A 17,948-nucleotide genomic window follows, 5' to 3' on the forward strand; every position below is an offset into this window, starting at 1 on the left:
AGTGTCAATCAACGTGAAAGAGTCGTACTGCGTGGCGAGGGCGGGCTCTTAGCCGATAACCAACCAATTCGGTATCGTATTGGAGCGGAAGAGACTCTGGCTCTGGAGTTCCTGGTTACTCTCTATGGTTCCAGGGCGGAGAAACGCTGGGATCCTCGGCCCGTAGGGATAGGAAGTGACGTAAGGATGGCGGAGGGGCGCGAGGTTTCAAGATGGCGGTGGCTCAATGGCTGACCGGGAGGCAGAGGTGAAGGCCCTTGCGAAGTAAAAGAGGCCGAGAATCGTCCCCGCCCCGCTTCTCGCAGTCCCGGGAGCCCAGCAGAACTGTGAGTGTGCAAGATTGTTCCACTCTGCTCCTTCATCTTTCCCGCCCCTTTCCGGGGCCCGCGCGGTTGCCTGGGACACCAGGCCCCTCTGCCCCGCTTTTCCTCTCCGCGGTTGGGGTTCCTGGTCGCGAACTGTGGGATCCTCGAGCCGGGGGCGGCGCAGCGTCCAGCGGTTTAGTAGCTGACTTCAGCCTGGTCGGTTAGCCCCGCCTCCTGTCTGTGCGCGTTGACCGGTTGCCTTGGGTTTGCTGTCTCGACTTCGAGTCGCGGTCAACCGTCGCTATGGTTTCGGCAGTTGTTGCTGCTGTTGCCTCTTCTGGTGGACCTGGGCTCCGTCCCATTGGAGCCTCTATGGCTGTTTAGGGTTCCCCCACGGTTTTGTGGCCTGATTTCCCTGTTCCCTCTGCTTTTAGACAAAAAAGTGATTTGTGCAGACTGAGGCGCCAATGCCTTCTGTAAAAATTCTCTGCAGTTCGTATCTGTTGTGTGTTTCCGTTGTGGGAGAGGAGAGTCAGAACATGAGCGTAAGGGTCATTGAGAGAGGAAGGCAAAAGCGCTACAGGCCATCAAAGATAGGAGAGCTTGTATTTGTACTAATTTTGCTTGTTTCCGCCTTCCTTCTCCCCCACTCCGTTTTTCCTAGAAGGAAACCCTTGACAGGGGTATAAGTTAGTTGCCACTGGAACACCTTTGAAGCATTTAGCAGAGATCAAGGCAATTGAACACTTGCTGAAAGAGGCATTATCTAATAAATTTGCCTGCCAGTCTCCATAAAGGGAAGAAGGGAAGGTATAATTGTAAGATCTACTAAAAAATTTACCTCGTCATCTTCCCTTTCCTGTTCCTTAAAAGTGTCTACTTTTAAAAGGAAGAAAACTTGTCAATCTTTATTATTGGAAAGAATGTCAAAAGTTAAACCTCATTCATTTGGAATAACAGGAAGAAATGATATAAGTGTCTTAGGTTAATAAAAATTTTGACTCACCAGATATTTTCCCTTAAACACAATTATTCCTTTCAGTTACCTTAAAAAATACAAATCAAGAGGCAAATAGGTACTAGTTAAGAAAAATATATGTCTTAATGTTGACGTTTTTGGAAGTTCTCTCATATAGTACGTTCATTTCGAATATTGGCATTTTTATGTTTTAAGCTCCCACTGGAGAGTCAAGAATTAGATCTGAATTAAATCTAAATCTGAATTAAATAGGCTTAAATTAATGAGGTTTTTACTGCCTTAGAGGTGTTGGGAGTACATGCCAAGAAAAACCGTGCAGAGAGGCAAGGGTGAGCTGTTTGTCATTGAGTCCAGATCATTACTCCATTCCCTTTTTATTCCTCTTGCATGCTGCATATGAATAAAGGGAGGATGTAGGAAAAGGACTAGTGGCCTCTCATGGTTTTTGTCGTATTGTTGAAGCATTTTCCGATGATTTGTTTCAATTGATGAGTCAAAGTTGTCATCCATAGAAGAAAATTAAATCGATGACTTAGTGATATTCAAAGTAATCTTCAGAACCATTACTTTTATAAATAATAACAAATCTAATTTTTCATGGTCAGGAAGGTTGAGGTCATCTTTCCTGGACACTAAAGTCAAAACTAGGGAAAGAGCAAGGTCTTTATAATCAAAAGAATGTTTCTTTTCAAAGATTGGTAGGAAGAAATTTTGTAAATATAGGAAAAATAAGCTATTTCTTTGTCTTCACAGGTATTTTTTTTTTTAATGAACAAGTAAACCATACAGATTGTCAACATGGGACGGAGATCTACGTCATCCACCAAGAGTGGAAAATTTATGAACCCCACAGACCAAGCCCGTAAGTGTCCATTATTGTGGAATGATGAAGAAGAGGAGTGGTAAAAATCACACACTTTAAGGAGTCTATTTCATTATGTCTTAATTACAGGATCAGCAGTGCTAGGAGGTGTCAGTTGTATAAAGTTATCTAGTATTCTTGTGGGCACATGATTAAAACTTTAAACATACAAAAAAAGTTAGTACCCATATTTCTAATTTGATTGACTTGGCTTAAATCTTTCTTTTTGTATTTGGAATTTTGAACAAATTGTTTTTGCATGCTCTTATTTATTATTTTATGGAATCTTTTTCGTTCAGATTCATAGTTATTTTTAAGAAACTTAAGAATATCTTGAGACATTTTTAGTTGACGTAATTAGAAGGATGCTATTGGCATCTAGTGGGTAGAGGCCAGGGATGCTGCTAAATATCCTACAGTGTACACAGAGCAGCCTCCCACAATAAAAAATTATCTGTATTAAATTGTAGAAAATGTTAACATTCAAGATTTGACAGTTTTATATTCTCTCTCTCTTTCCCTCTCTAAAGGAAAAGAAGCCCGGAAGAGAGAATTAAAGAAGGTATGATTTCAGAAACATCCTATTAGATATAAGTGTAGTTTGGTACATCCTGTTATTTGGGATTGGTGGATTTCAAATAACATTTCCCATTATTTGCCAGAAAAGATACTTATGCTTCTTATAACACTATAAAATTTGCTAAGCCAAAATACTATATTTGGAAACTGAACTGAAATAATTTTGCGTATAAACTCATGATAGGTTATTATAACATTGTTTATTTGATTACCTTTACCAATGAGTTAAAAACTTTTGAAAATAATTTCTTTTTGGCATTTATTATACTGCTTTGTTAAATGCTACTGAATTAGTGAATGGAAATAAATGTAACGCTAAATAGCTTTGTTCATCCATTTTCCTGATTATGTAGCTGTTAAGTTTGTGGCAGAGAACTTCCCCAGGAAAAGAAAGGATTTACTTTTAGTATCATGCCTTAACACTTTGAGAGAACTTAGTTTTTTAGTAGTTTTCGGTTGTGGGTTCTTGTTTCATTATTTAGCATTAAATCCTATAAAACTTTTCTCTAATATATAATTTTAGAATTTAGCTGCAACCTTTGTTAAAAAAACTTAGAGTATTTTTTCAGTAAGTGCTAAAGATCTCACAAGGTTAAAAGAAATACTTGCCTAAGAGAGCACATCTAATAAATAACGTCTATCTTGTTATCTAAAGTTGAAATATTTTTGAGAGCAAAAAATTACATAGGTCTAAGTGATCAGAAATCAAGGACAAGTTCAACTACAGTTTAAATAAATGTTGGAAGCAATGAAATGAAAACTCATGAATGTTCAGCTTCTTGAAATTCTGCTCTTCTTTTATTTTTCTAAGAACAAAAAACAGCGCATGATGGTACGAGCTGCGGTTTTGAAGATGAAGGATCCCAAGCAGATTATCCGGGACATGGAGAAATTGGATGAAATGGGTAAGAATTTATAAAAAGGCTGGATTTTACAGCAGGGATAACAGTCCGATACACAGAGGCAGGCAGGCAGCTAATGAGTAAAGCAGCACAGACATAAGAAAAACAGAAAAGCATGATGGCATTTGATGCTTGGATTTAGTTTTAGTGTCAGGAAAACAAAATAAAGTCGTGGGGGGCTGTTGGAAACTGGAGATCTCATCTAGAATAAGGGGGAAGCCATTCTTTGGCTTGAGCTAGTTGTAATTCTAAGCTAATGAAAGCTGGTATGGCCGGCTTATTTTTTGAGAGAACACTGAAATCTGGTTTTTGAAGTCACGTTGGAGTTTTTGGTTTATCTTGTTTTGTTTTTTAATGTTGGCAACTACCATGTAAATCTAAATATTAAGCCACCATGAATATAATTCAGTTTTCCCATTTTTTTCCAATGAGAAGATCCCAAGATAATTGACCACCTAGTAAGGATATAGAAGAAATCAAGTACCTTAAAACCAAATTTTGTAAAATATTGTATTAGGATTTTCTCGTTTTTCACATTTTATAGAATAATTTTATTCGTCTCTTCATATGCATTTACAATATCACTGCTTTGTCATAATTGGAATCACATAAGAAAACTTCATGTTATCTTTCCTTGCATCTAAGTTGCTTGGGAATCATCTCTGTGATGCTGTCCCTGGAAATTTTATCCCAATCCACAAATATGCATTCTCTTAACATCAGGATATGGGATTTTTCATTTTCCTTTTTTTAGTGGAAGATTTCAAACATGCAAAAATAAAACTATCTAGTTAACTCTTATGTGCTTTTCAGCTGTCGAATTTTTCCAGGTCTGTCCTCTACTCCCTACCACCATTTCTTTATTGCATATTGAAGTGATCTTTACAAGTTTTGTTTACAAAAGTACCCAAACAGGTTCAGTGGTTTGCCCAAAAACAGAGAGAGTAAGTGAAAGAGGTACAGTGGATCTCCTCAATGATGCATTAAATGGGATTCGAACAAATCCAGTTATGTGGGATTATGGTGTTACAAGCTTTCTGAAATAATGTGGGAGAGCCTGTGTGCTCCCCTGGGCAAGAGTTCTGGGTCAGGCTGCCTGATCCCAAATCTTTCCCAGTTCAGCTGTAACTAACTCCACCTGTTGCCTCTGGTCTAAATATTGGTAGGAAATATTATTATCCCTGGGGTCTTAGAATGTTCCCTATTAAATGACCCAAAATTAATTTATGTGGTTTTAAAGGGGGATAATGGTAGTAACTGAGGCTTATTGAGCTCTTACTTGGCTGTACACCAATTTTTTTTTACATGTTATCATTTAATCCTCACTGCAACTTTTTTGGGTCAGGTGTATTATTCCTATTTTACAGATGAGGAAACGCAGGCACAGAGAGATTACGTGCTTTTCTCAAGGTCATGCTGTTCAGAAGTGGCAAAGCTGGGATTAAAACTCAGGCGTTCAACACTTTTATTAATCGCACTAGGAATAGTGTGGTGTAAGACTGTCCCTTTTTCTGGTTTTGAATAAATCACCGAGGTTAATAGTTAATAGGATTTAGAGAAGAAGATAATTAAACTTGTTACTATTTAAGAAAAAGGAAAAGGAAGAAGGGAACACTGTTTATCAGGGCTTTAATTATAATTTGTAAAACTCAGTACAAGCTAAGCAGGAAAAAGTATACATTGATTCCCATAATTGGGAAATCCTGGAGGGAAGCCGCCCCCGAAAACCTAGATGTGATTATCAAGACTGTTCATCTCTCTGGTCTTCTGTTGTTAGCTTCATTCAGCATACTGCTAATGAACTTCTTCGGATAGGAGGTGGAATTAGTGGTGGTTGGGAAACAAGGCCACAGACAGCTCTAGGTTTATTTCACCTCTGCTTATGAAAGCTTCTCTCTTCCCACATCTACATGTAAAATCTCAGAGAACGATCTGGTTCCAATTTGGATCATGTGCCAATGGATCGCTGAGTCAGTCACTGGCAAGGAGGGATGGAGGGGAGCAGGTATGACTGACCAGGCAGGCCCGGGAGTCCTGTGCTAATACCTCTTGGGGCAAAGGACCCGAAATTAAGCCCCATGTTGAACACATGGGAAGAGAAAAGGGTATATGGCAGCTAGACAATGCCAGTCCATTATAAAAATAATAGTTAAGTGGTGAGCCAGACACCACTGGATATCCTGTGATCTCATTTAATCATCAGAGCTTTGTTGTGAAGTAGGCAACTTCCCTTTTTTCCGGATGAAGAAGCTGAAGATCAGAGAATTTGGGTAAAGGGTCCAAGATCTCAGAATTAAATGACAGAGCCAGTGTATTATGTAAACCCAGCTCTGTCTGGCTGAAGCTTTGCTATATCAGATTGTTAGCATAGAGGAGGGAAATTGATTTTTATTACAATGATGATGAACATCAATTAATTAGGTGACATTTCTTAGGAAAGAAAGTAAAATTAATGGCTATCTTAAAAGTGTAGAATTTTAATAAATATTGCAGTTCTTTTGAACAAAATTGAAAAGAGTACATCTAGGTCTAGATCCTTTTCAAGTTTTAGCATATAAGGAGATTTTTATTAAATGATACATCCTATTGATACCTAAATGAAGTGACCTTTTTGTGTTTAATTCCATACTCTGCTCTTTTCTTTTAGAGTTTAACCCAGTGCAACAGCCACAGTTAAATGAGAAGGTGCTGAAGGACAAGCGTAAAAAGCTACGTGAAACCTTTGAACGTATTCTACGACTCTATGAAAAAGAGAATCCAGATATTTACAAAGAATTGAGAAAGCTAGAAGTAGAATATGAACAGAAAAGGGCTCAACTTAGCCAATATTTTGATGCTGTCAAGGTAATCAGGTTTCTTTTGAGAGAAACTAAAATGTGATATTGAAATTTGCTTTTAAAATTGTTAATGGGACAATTGATCATGTTGAACCTCCTCCTCTTGGCAATTTCTTATCAAATTAAACACACACCTACCCTTGTGAGCCATCAAATCTAATCCTACATATTTATACAAGAGAAATTAATCCATCTGCCAACACAGTAATAGCCAAAAACTGGAAACAGCCCAGGTGTCCATTAATAGGATAATGGATAATCATACCATATAGTGTGTTTATAAAATTGAATACTACTCAGCAATAAAAAGGAATGATCTACTGATATTCAAAACAATATGGGATAAAAAGAACTTGTTGGGCCGGCCCCATGGCTTGGCGGTTGGGTGCACACGCTCCGCTGCTGGTGGCCCGGGTTCGGATCCCGGGCGCGCACCGACGCACCGCTTTTCCGGCCATGCTGGGGCCGCGTCCCACATACAGCAACTAGAAGGATGTGCAACTATGACATACAACTATCTACTGGGGCTTTGGGGGAAAAAAAAAATAAAAAAAAAAAACTTGTTTAATGGATAAATCTCAAAAACATGCTAAGCTTCTTTCATAGTTATGATTCTATCTGTATGAAATTCTAGAACAGGCAAAACTAATCTATAGGGGAAAAGTTTGTAACAGTGGTTGCCTTGGGATAGTGTTAGAGATTGACTGGGAAGGAGTATAAGGTATATGTATTTGTTAAATTCATGAATTTATACATTTCATTGTAAATTTTGCCTCAAAATAAAAATGGAAAAAAACTGAATGGTGTAATTTTGATATTATTTTAGTAGGTAGTATGGGTCCTATTTTACAGATAAGAAAAGTAAGATAATTTGCTTAGTCATACAGCTAATATGTGTCAGAAATTCAACAAAGGCAGACTAACTTTAGAGGCCAAGCTCTACCACTGGCTATGTACTTTTCTAAGTTAGTTGAAATGTGTTATTTATCATCCAGAGTTTTAAATAGGGTGGCTTTGGTGCTAGATACTTTAATAGTTGGACTTCCTCTAAACAGCAGCTATTTCAAGCCATAACCAATAAGAATTAGTTGATAATAAGGGGAGAAAAACAGCTGGGTTTTGGTTCTTCAAAAGGAGATAAGACTTTTTTCAGTTCATTGACAGTCTTTGGAAATATTGACAAGGCTTTCTGTTCTTGTTTTTTCATAATATTTGTGTTAGATGGAAAGCAAATCCAGGTTGTGAAACAGCTGACATTGAATTTTTAGTGTTGAGTTTGTGGATTACTGTTATACTATTGAAAGATTCTCTGTGTTTCAGAATGCTCAGCATGTGGAAGTGGAGAGTATTCCTTTACCAGATATGCCGCATGCTCCTTCCAACATCTTGATCCAGGACATTCCACTTCCTGGTGCCCAGCCACCCTCCATCCTTAAGAAGACCTCAGCCTATGGGTAAGGAAGCAGTAGCATAACCAAATAGCATTTATTAAAAGCACCTCTTCACTGTCCAGTGCCAAGATTAATGCAGTGGGAAATAAAAGACGATGTGAATGTAAGCAGTGCCTCATTTGATTAAATATGAAATAAATCCCTTGTAAACAAGGGGAAGTATCTCAGACCTGTTCACATGATTACTGTAAAATTTTCTTTACAGACCTCCAACTCGGGCAGTTTCTATACTTCCTCTTCTTGGACATGGGGTTCCACGTTTGCCCCCTGGCAGGAAACCTCCTGGTCCGCCCCCTGGTCCACCTCCTCCTCAGGTCTTGCAAATGTATGGCCGAAAAGTGGGCTTTGCCCTGGATCTTCCCACTCGTAGGCGAGATGACGACATGTTGTATAGTCCTGAACTTGGTAAGGAGTGACTGTTCCTTTTGCTCTTACAACCTTTTCCACCGTCATTTTTTATGTTGTCCTGTTTAATCATGTTCACCACCCTCAGAACTTGGGAAATAAATGAAGATACCATGTACATACTAACAGATGGATAAATCATAGGATCTACCCAAGTAAAAGCATCATACATAAGGAAGTATGGAAATGTTTATTGTGTTTTAAATTAGGCGTTTCTTAGAAATGTCACTCTCTTACTACCAATTCCTTAAGACTTGTGTACCTGTTTCCCTTTCAGCTTTATTGCCATCAAACTAGAGCATCATTGTTTGTAGTCACTGATGGTGTATGTGTGTGTGCACAAGTGGCTAAGTGAAATTTGTTTTCAAATTTGAACCTTTTAAACTATTGCCAAATGAAAATATTGTCACACTGTATGAATAGCTGAGATCATATACAGAAATTTTAAAAACAAATTATTGTGAGTTAAATAGTGAGCATAATTTTCTGTGTTTCAGGGCACCAGGTAGTGGAGGATCCAATAATGTTACTTGTTCCCTACCCTCTCCTCCCTTTTCAGCTCAACGGGGTCATGATGATGATGTTTCTAGCACCAGTGAAGATGACGGCTATCCTGAGGACATGGATCAAGATAAGCACGATGACAGTACTGATGACAGTGACACTGACAGATCAGATGGAGAGAGTGAAGGGGATGAATTTGTGCACCGTGATGATAATGAGAGAGACACCAATGAAGAAAAAAAGTCAGGTATGTGCAGATGAAAGTTCCATGGTATTGATCAATAAATAGCACAGAAGCTGAAGGTCCTGATTTATTAATGCATCCATGAAAGTAATTGTGAGCTCCTTGAAAGGAGGGATCATAGCTCTGTTCACCTTTATATCTCAAAAATCTCAAAGTTCTTGACACATAATAAGTACTCAGTGGATGTAAAGAAAAAAAAATTCAGTGTATGTAATAAAAATGTCTATGTAATAAAGTCCACTTTTGGGGAAAAAGATAATAGTATTCAACAGCATAAAGATGTACTCTCATGGGTATGTATAGGAAAGAAAGAAAGAATAACCACATAACTATATTTAAAAAAACATGTTCACACTGTTATTGTCTTTATTATATCTATTTAAATATCTACATTTGAAGCCCTTTAAATTTTGTGTGTCTGTGGTATCTTACCTGAACCAGAAACATAATTATAATTCAGGTACACCTGTGAGTAGAGTCATGATTTAATGGAAACATTATGTCCATAATGTATGTTACGTATTTATTTGATTATTATAAATTCAGTCTGAGTTACATGTACTTTTAAAAGGTAGTTATGACATTCATCAAGAAAATTTTAAGCATGGTAATAGGTACTGAGCAATACAAAATGTATAATCTGTCACACCCCAGTGGTCTTGGAGCTTCTTTTGGAATTGTTTTTGTAGCCTACAACACAGTATTTATATATTAATAATACTACTAATATTAATATTTATAATGATGACAAATTTTTCTCCTGATATTTCTTAAGAATCATGGTTGCAAACCAAAAAGCTAACTTACAAGGGTGGATAGAGAAAGCTGGTAATGAAAAATTACAGCCGATTCTTATGTAGGAGCTAGTACTAGAAAGTAGAAAGCCCTTAGAGCCACAACAGCTCCATTTTTCTCTGAGACTGTGCTTTTTGCCTCATTTTCCTCTTTTTCTGCCAACTGGTTTTTCTTATATAAACTCATCAGTGCACACATGCTGAAAATGGCTGTCCTAACTACGATTCAGCCTTCATTTGTTATTTATTGAGTTTTTACTATATGCAAGGCATTAGTTTCTAGACACTAAGGATGCAGAGGAAACAAAACTAAAGCCCTGCCCACGTGGAACTTCTATCCTGTAAATGTTTACCAACTAATAATGCTCCTAACATTGCACCATTTAGCTTGACATTTAATAGTGCTAGTGGATAGCCTGTATCAGGTTAAGAAGTTCCCTTCTAGTCCTAGTTTGTTAAGAGTTTTTATCATAAATACTTTTTTAGCCTCTGTTGGGATGTTGTTATGGTTTTTCTTTAAGTTGTTTATTGTAATGAATTACATTGGTGACTTCTCTAATGTTAAATCATCTTGCATTTTGGGGACCAACCGTGTTTATGGTATATTTTTCTTTTAAAATACTGTTGGATTCAGTTTGCTTCTATTTTATGTTGGCTAAGAGGTTAGTGTTGGTATCAGAGTTATGCTAGCTGCATGAGTTCTGGATAGCATTCCATCTTTTCCTATGCTCTTTTACAGAAAATTTCTGTAACTTACTGTTTGGCTGAATTTTCTTGTAAAATTATTTCAGCCATCTGCCTTTTAGGGAGTAGATCTTTGACTACCATTTCATTTTTGTATGTTCTGGTCTTACCACTTCTTTGGCCAATTTTGGTAATTTATATTTTTCTAGAAATAATTTTCTAGAAATTATTGAAATAAAAATTGATATTTTTATCTGGGTGTTCAGTTTTATTGGCATAAAGATGTTAATAGTATTCTTTAAGTTTTTTAAATGTATAACTTTTAAATCACTACAGCATATATTTACCACCAGTTGGCACTTCATTTACTGTCTTTAATTTGGCTATCTCTTTCTGTGCTTATCTTCTGCCAAGCAATGGGCAGCAGTCATAGCTAATACTTTATAGTATTTATTAAATAGTAAGTGCTTACTGAATTTTGATTCCCAGTCCACCACACTCTCTTCCCTCCTCTGGCCCCATAGGTCTGAGTGTACGATTTGCTGATATGCCTGGGAAATCAAGGAAGAAAAAGAAGAATATGAAGGAGCTGACACCTCTTCAAGCCATGATGCTCCGAATGGCGGGTAAGGCAGGGAAGGGATATTTAATCACTTTGTGGTATTTTCTCATGCCAGTTGCTTTACATACATGTTTTCCCATTTAATATCCCAGCAACCCTGAAGTAAGTAATAAATCCTTGTTTCACAAAAGTTATGGTATGGAGACATTAAGGTAAGCTGCCCAGAGTTACACAGCTAGTAAGTGGTTGAACTGGCATTTAAATCCAGGTCTGTCTGGTTCTAAAGCCTTGGCTTGTTTCACTGTGCTACACTAGCATAGATGAGTAGACTATTTGATTCTTCCACATCTTAAGTTTTTTATTGAAGAAGACTATTTGGTTGTTAATTTTAAAAAAGCATTCCCTGAGCATGCGTCTTCAGGCATTACTCTTTTATAGGCTATAAAAAGTTAATCACTCCGTCTGCCTGGTTTAAAATTTCTTTCAGGTCAGGAAATCCCTGAGGAGGGACGAGAAGTAGAGGAATTCTCAGAGGATGATGATGAAGATGATTCTGATGATTCTGAAGCAGAAAAGCAGTCTCAGAAACAGCATAAAGAAGAATCTCTTTCTGATGGCACATCTGCTGCTTCTTCACAGCAGCAAGCTCCACCACAGTCTGTTCCTCCTTCTCAGATACAAGCACCTCCCATGCCAGGACCACCTCCTCTTGGACCACCACCTGCTCCACCTCTACGGCCACCTGGACCACCTACAGGCCTTCCTCCTGGACCACCTCCAGGTAAGTACTTACATATTGTGAATAAATAATTAAATCTAAACGTGGTTAGAGTGAAGTCATTCCAAAAAATATACATTATTAGTATTGATGTTTTCTTGTTTCCTCCTAATGCAGTTCCCTAAGAGATCAAGGATTCTCGAAGGATGTTATCTTGCAACTTGTTTATTGCTACAGCATTGTTTACAACTCATAGTACTTCTGACAGCCATCTTTTTCTCCAAAGCTGTTCCTTTTTCCGTGTTCTTTAGTTCTGATTCTAGCAGGCAGAAACGAGTATGTAACCGAGAGCTTCTTTGGTCCTACTTTTTAATATGACAGGTTGACCCAGTTCTAAATTGGTAGCCAGAGGGACTAGGGCATAGTAAATACTATTGTGTATCCTTCTTTGGTTGGGACTTACTGGATGTCAGTGTAATCTTTATAGTTAGAGACAAAAGTGATCAATGTTAATCAAGTCTTCACCTTAAACGTATAAAAAGTTTTACAATTTGAAACAACATATAGAACTTCTTGGCTATTTATGATTTTATTCATTTATCTTACAGTCAGCCAATTAAGGTTTTTTCAGTTGAGTTCATCCTTTTCCTGTTGGTGCAAAGCAAACATCTATCTTATGTCATTCTCAGTGATCCTTGTCTTTATCTTAATGAGTTTCAAGAGATCATTAAAGCACTTTGCTTTATATTCCATTTTCAGCTCATATTGGGACCATTTAAGAATTCTTCTCATCTTTGTGTATTTCCATCCCAGCAGAGCTCTGACAGCGTATCCTTTTTGTCAGTGCTGAGAAATAAAGGGAAATGATCCATAACAAATTCAGTACCCTGTTTCTGGTGCTCAGATATTTGTCGAATGAATTCTGTTTACACATGTTTCAATCTGATTTTGAAGTTATCTGATTTCAGGTTAAAGTGATAAGTCAAACCACATCTGAGTAACTTTTATACCACGATTACTACTTCATATATGTATTTTTGACATTAATTTATCATTTTTCTCATTGCAGGAGCTCCTCCATTCCTGAGACCACCTGGAATGCCAGGACTCCGAGGGCCTTTACCCCGACTTTTACCTCCAGGACCACCACCAGGCCGACCCCCTGGCCCTCCCCCAGGTCCACCTCCAGGTCTGCCTCCTGGCCCTCCTCCTCGGGGACCCCCACCAAGGCTACCTCCCCCTGCACCTCCAGGTGAAGCTTTTGATTTCTGTAACAAAAACTTGTCTCCTGTATATTTCATTTGCTATAAGACATATTTTCACATTTCAATATCCTGAAATCAAGGGGTATCTTAAAATAGTGTTTTTAAATTGATATTGGCCTGGATTGAAGTTGAGTTCTTCCAGAGGATATTTGCATTTGATTCTGCATGTCACCTGAGGGACCTTTCCCAGCCAGAGACCACATTGGATTAAATTCTCCATTTGAGGTTTTGGGGTATTTTTAGGACTACACTTATAATTGTAAAGTCATTCCATACATCTGCATGAGTACCAACTTAAAGTTTAAAATCACAAGGAAGATTTTTTTCCCCTCTCTATCCAGTGTCAAGGTTAGATATGGAAATTTCGTTGTCGTCTTATGTGTGTATTTCTGTTATTTCTGGTTTACTACATTGCCTGTCCCAGTTTAATATGAAGGTCTTTTAAACTTCCCAGCTTGGACTTTTTTTTCCTCTCTCTTAGTGATATACAGAATAATTATGAGTCCATATAAGCAATAGCATCTCAGCTTTGATGAAATTTGGTACTTTATACTCATTCTTAAAAAAGTGGCATTTGAAGAAAATTGAATCTGCAGTTCTTGGTAAATGATGATGGTATGTCTGAACTGTCAATGGGACATGAATTCTTTTCCAGTAATGGTGACATATTGTGATAGTTACATTCTTTCATTCCAGGGTTAAAATTATAGTTCCTGCCCATTGAGTTACTTTTTTAGGGGGAGGAGTGGTGTGGAAATCAGTAAATAATGCGTAGGAATCAAACCCCCAACCTTGGCCCTGATAGCATCTGCACTGTACAGCTAGAATAGAATCTTGGGCTTTCGTATTTGAAATTCAATCATTTTGAAATCCTATTTGGAACCAGTTGGTGTTTCCGATTTTACTTTATATTTTTTTTTTTTTTTTTGTGAGGAGATCAGCCCTGAGCTAACATCCGCCAATCCTCCTCTTTTTTTGCTGAGGAAGACGGCCCTGGGCTAACATCTGTGCCTATCTTCCTCCACTTTATATGGGACACCGCCACAGCATGGCTTACCAAGCAGTGCGTCGGTGCGCGCCCGGGATCCGAACCAGCGAACCCCGGGCCGCCGCAGCGGAGCGCGCGCACTTAACCGCTTGCGCCACCGGGCCGGCCCCTTACTTTATATTTTAAAGTAGTACATTATTTAGAGAGGAAGAAAACATTATCACTGTAAGTACAGGATACAGACTGAAGGTGAATACTGTTTTATAATAAAATATTTGTATTTTATTTATTTATTATTAGAATGTATTCCTGGGCCAGCCCTGTGGCATAGTGGTTAAGTGTGCGCACTCCACTTCGGCGGCCCTGGGTTCACAGGTTCGGATCCTGGGTCCGGACTGATGCACCACTTGTGAAGCCATGCTGTGGCAGCGTCCCATATAATGTAGAGGAAGATGGGCATGGATGTTAGCCCAGGGCCAGTCTTCCTCAGCAAAAAGAGGAGGATTGGCAGCGGATGTTAGCTCAGGGCTGATCTTCCTCACAAAAAAAAAAAAAGAATGTATTCCTGAGTTTTAAATAGCAAACAGCATGATTTAAGCTTATTTTCTGTAAATTGTTGTGCATTTTAAAAAAATTGTCAACTTATGTTTTTAACATCCCTAATAGTAGTTAAATTTTATTAGTTCTTGTGGTGTTCATCTGCTTGTTTTCTCCTTCATTTAGGTATCCCTCCACCTCGTCCTGGCATGATGCGCCCACCTTTGGTGCCTCCACTAGGACCTGCCCCACCTGGGCTTTTCCCACCAGCTCCCTTGCCGAACCCCGGGGTTTTAAGTGCTCCACCCAACTTGATTCAGCGACCCAAGGCGGATGATACGAGCGCGGCCACTATTGAGAAGAAAGCCACAGCAACCATCAGTGCCAAGCCACAGATCACCAATCCCAAGGCAGAGATTACTCGATTTGTGCCCACTGCACTAAGGGTACGTCGGGAGAATAAAGGGGCGACTGCTACTCCCCAAAGAAAGTCAGAGGATGATTCTGCTGTGCCTCTTGCCAAAGCAGCCCCCAAATCTGGTCCATCTGTTCCTGTCTCAGTACAAACTAAGGATGATGTTTATGAAGCTTTCATGAAAGAAATGGAAGGGTTACTCTGACAACTTTTGATGCCAGAACAGGCTTTTGTTCACATCAGTGGTTCATGGAGAAAGAGGCTCTTATTAAACTTAGGTGAAAGAGCTACTTTCACTGTCAGGGTATTTTCTAATTTCAGTGTAAGGAATATCCTAAAGTTTAGCCTTGTTCAGAATTTACTGTATATGAGAGAGGGTATTTCATTCAGAATAGATTGGTTATTGAAGCAGTGCTGCTAACATCTGGTCCCTTTCATACCACCATTTTCATCCCATTTCTTCCTCTTCTCCAGTTCTTTGGAAACTTGTGATCAGGGGGATCTTTGTTACTTATTTGTTTTGATTCTCTTCTTGTGTGCTGTGGGCACTAGAGTAGAGATTTCTGAAAAACCAGTTTATTTCACCCCATCTTGCCTTTTGTGTTTCAGTTATTTTTAATATTTTCTTGTAAATATTTTGTAATATTGTAGTGAAATGGATCACAACGTCATTTCCTAATACAAAGCAAGATATGTGGGAAGAAAATGTACAATTCTTTGATTAAAATTATTTCCCACTGAGCTAAACTTTGAGTGTTTCATGGAATAAATAAATAAATGTTCTACACCAAGATTCTCTGTGTTACTAATAATGTATAAACATGAGATCTGTTTTATGGTCAGAAAAGAAGCAAGTATTTAAAACTTGGGTTTTAAGGAACTCCCATTTCTGGTACAGAGAATCTTTTTGGAAATGTAATTAGCTGTACACCTGAAACTTACACAATAAAAAAAAAGCGAAAGAAAATATGGTTAAAACTAAGTTTTAAATTTTAAGAGATAAAGAAGAGAAATAATTACTTTCCTTCAGGATTATCATATTGGCTTTAGAGAAATTGAGAGGTGTTATTTATTGCTAAGAAGATGGTAAGTCTTATCCTCGAAGATTATTTATTTCCCCCAGAGCTTGGTGAACTGATACTAATTGAATGGCAAAAGATTCTTTTAAACCATTTCTAAGGTAACGTTTTTTCTTTTTTGAATTTGTCAGTTTCATAAACTTATTTTTACAAGCACATAAAATGAATAAGAATGCTCAACACTGTTAATTTGTATTCATGTCATTTTCTTTACACAGTGCTTTAATAACTAACTTATCTACCCAGTGATTCTGGGGGATAACTTTCACAGATGTTTTCCTCATTTTATAGGTGAGAATATTGCAGCTAAAGGACTCATGTGATTTATCCAGTGACCCAAAGTGTGTTTCATACACAAAGACACATAACACACACACACACACACACGAGATAATGTCATTTAGGCGAGGCATATGTATTCTTACTTTCCATTGTATCTTAAATGCATTTCATGTGACTCCTGTACCATCAATTGGTAAGTGATATCCTAAACAGTACAACAATACAAGAAGGCTTTTATTTTCTTTTCGCTAATTTCTTTGATGGATTTTTAGATTTTTATTCTGAGATCTTTTGTGTATGTGCCTTTGCTCGGAAGTTATTTATTCTTTCAGATTAAAGCAAGTCCTGCCAAAGCACTTTATAGGCCACTTAGGTATTTGTTTTGTTTTTGTGTTTTAGTATAATCACTGTAGGTCAGTGGGTGAATTGAATCTTTGATCATTTAGATGCAAGGATGGAACGCAGTTACATCATCGAATTAATCTCAGCATAAACAGAATTACTCCTCAGTATTTAGTCTGCAATATTTTTAATGTTCTTACTTGAAATTTATATTTTTTCTGGGAGAGATTTCTGTTTCATGTTAATTAAGGAAGCTGTTGACAGTTTATCATAAAATCTTTTCCTAATGCTAGTTTTATTTTCTGAAAATTTTTTTAGTAGTAAAATATGACACATTCGTATGTTAGCTGCATCTATAGGAAAGGGGAATCAGCAGTTCTGATTCTGGGTAGGCATTTGTTGTGATCATAATTTATGACATGGTTTCATAAAAATATTTGCTCTGGTTAGGTCACTGCTATGAAATGTAAGCCTGATACAAATCTTCAATCAGTATATGGATAAATATTACCATTTCCTTATCGTTAATTGCCACTTAAAATCATTTTGAGGGGTCACCTGGTGGCATAGTAGTTAGGTTTGCCCACCCCGCTTCAGTGGCCTGGGGTTCGCTGGTTCAGATCCTGGGCGTGGACCTACACACCGATTATCAAGCCATGCTGAGGTGGCGTCCCACGTAGAAGAACTAGAAGGACCTAAAACTAGGATATACAACTACGTACTGGGGCTTTGGGGAGAAAAAAAAGATTCTAAAAAAAAAAAAATATATATATATATATATATAAATCATTTTGAATTTCCTTTTACTCCTTTTCCTGGGCTTTAATGTACTATAAAATGGGAATTAAGGATCACCACAATAATACTCTGCTGTGGTGTGAAATCAGCCTAAGGCCCTAGATGACATCCAAGGTTCTATTTAGTTTCAGTTTTCATTTTGTATATTCTAGTTTGTGCTCTTTATTAAAATATCTCTTTATTTATATATAGCTGGGGGATATTTTTTAGTATTTATTTTTTAGCGCATTCAAGTAATTCTTCAGACCATAGAAGACGCCACAATCACCACCTCACATAGAACTGCGCACTTGTGTTTTGTCCCAAACTCAAACTGGACCAGATCTAGTATCTGAAAATGTTCCTCAGCCAGAATAAGTTTGGAGGACAGATTTTATTGCAAGACTTCTGGAGCTCAAAGCTGTCATTGAGCAGAG

General features: G+C 37.8%; 1 protein-coding gene across 1 annotated transcript; it reads left to right on the forward strand.

Annotated features, from left to right (window-relative positions):
* The first annotated feature begins 194 nt into the window (after positions 1–194).
* On the forward strand, positions 195–15,824 carry WBP11 (WW domain binding protein 11). The gene is made up of 12 exons (XM_058558713.1): positions 195–326; positions 2,038–2,146; positions 2,677–2,708; positions 3,537–3,630; positions 6,275–6,471; positions 7,785–7,918; positions 8,121–8,320; positions 8,880–9,071; positions 11,071–11,172; positions 11,596–11,889; positions 12,896–13,078; positions 14,803–15,824. Exons 2-12 carry the CDS (start codon positions 2,083–2,085, stop codon positions 15,234–15,236), a joined length of 1,926 nt encoding a protein of 641 aa, XP_058414696.1. The 5' UTR covers positions 195–326; positions 2,038–2,082; the 3' UTR covers positions 15,237–15,824.
* The last annotated feature ends 2,124 nt before the right edge of the window (positions 15,825–17,948 follow it).

This window comes from Diceros bicornis, chromosome 17, assembly GCF_020826845.1.
Source record: "Diceros bicornis minor isolate mBicDic1 chromosome 17, mDicBic1.mat.cur, whole genome shotgun sequence".
NCBI classification, from domain to species: Eukaryota; Metazoa; Chordata; class Mammalia; order Perissodactyla; family Rhinocerotidae; genus Diceros; species Diceros bicornis.

Bases quoted from the DNA above. Each gene is read 5' to 3' on its own strand.
- WBP11 (XM_058558713.1), top strand. From the start codon at position 2,083: ATGGGACGGAGATCTACGTCATCCACCAAGAGTGGAAAATTTATGAAC. The intron at 2,147-2,676 runs GTAAGTGTCCAT...CCCTCTCTAAAG, and splicing joins GAACCCCACAGACCAAGCCC to GAAAAGAAGCCCGGAAGAGA. The intron at 6,472-7,784 runs GTAATCAGGTTT...TCTGTGTTTCAG, and splicing joins AATATTTTGATGCTGTCAAG to AATGCTCAGCATGTGGAAGT.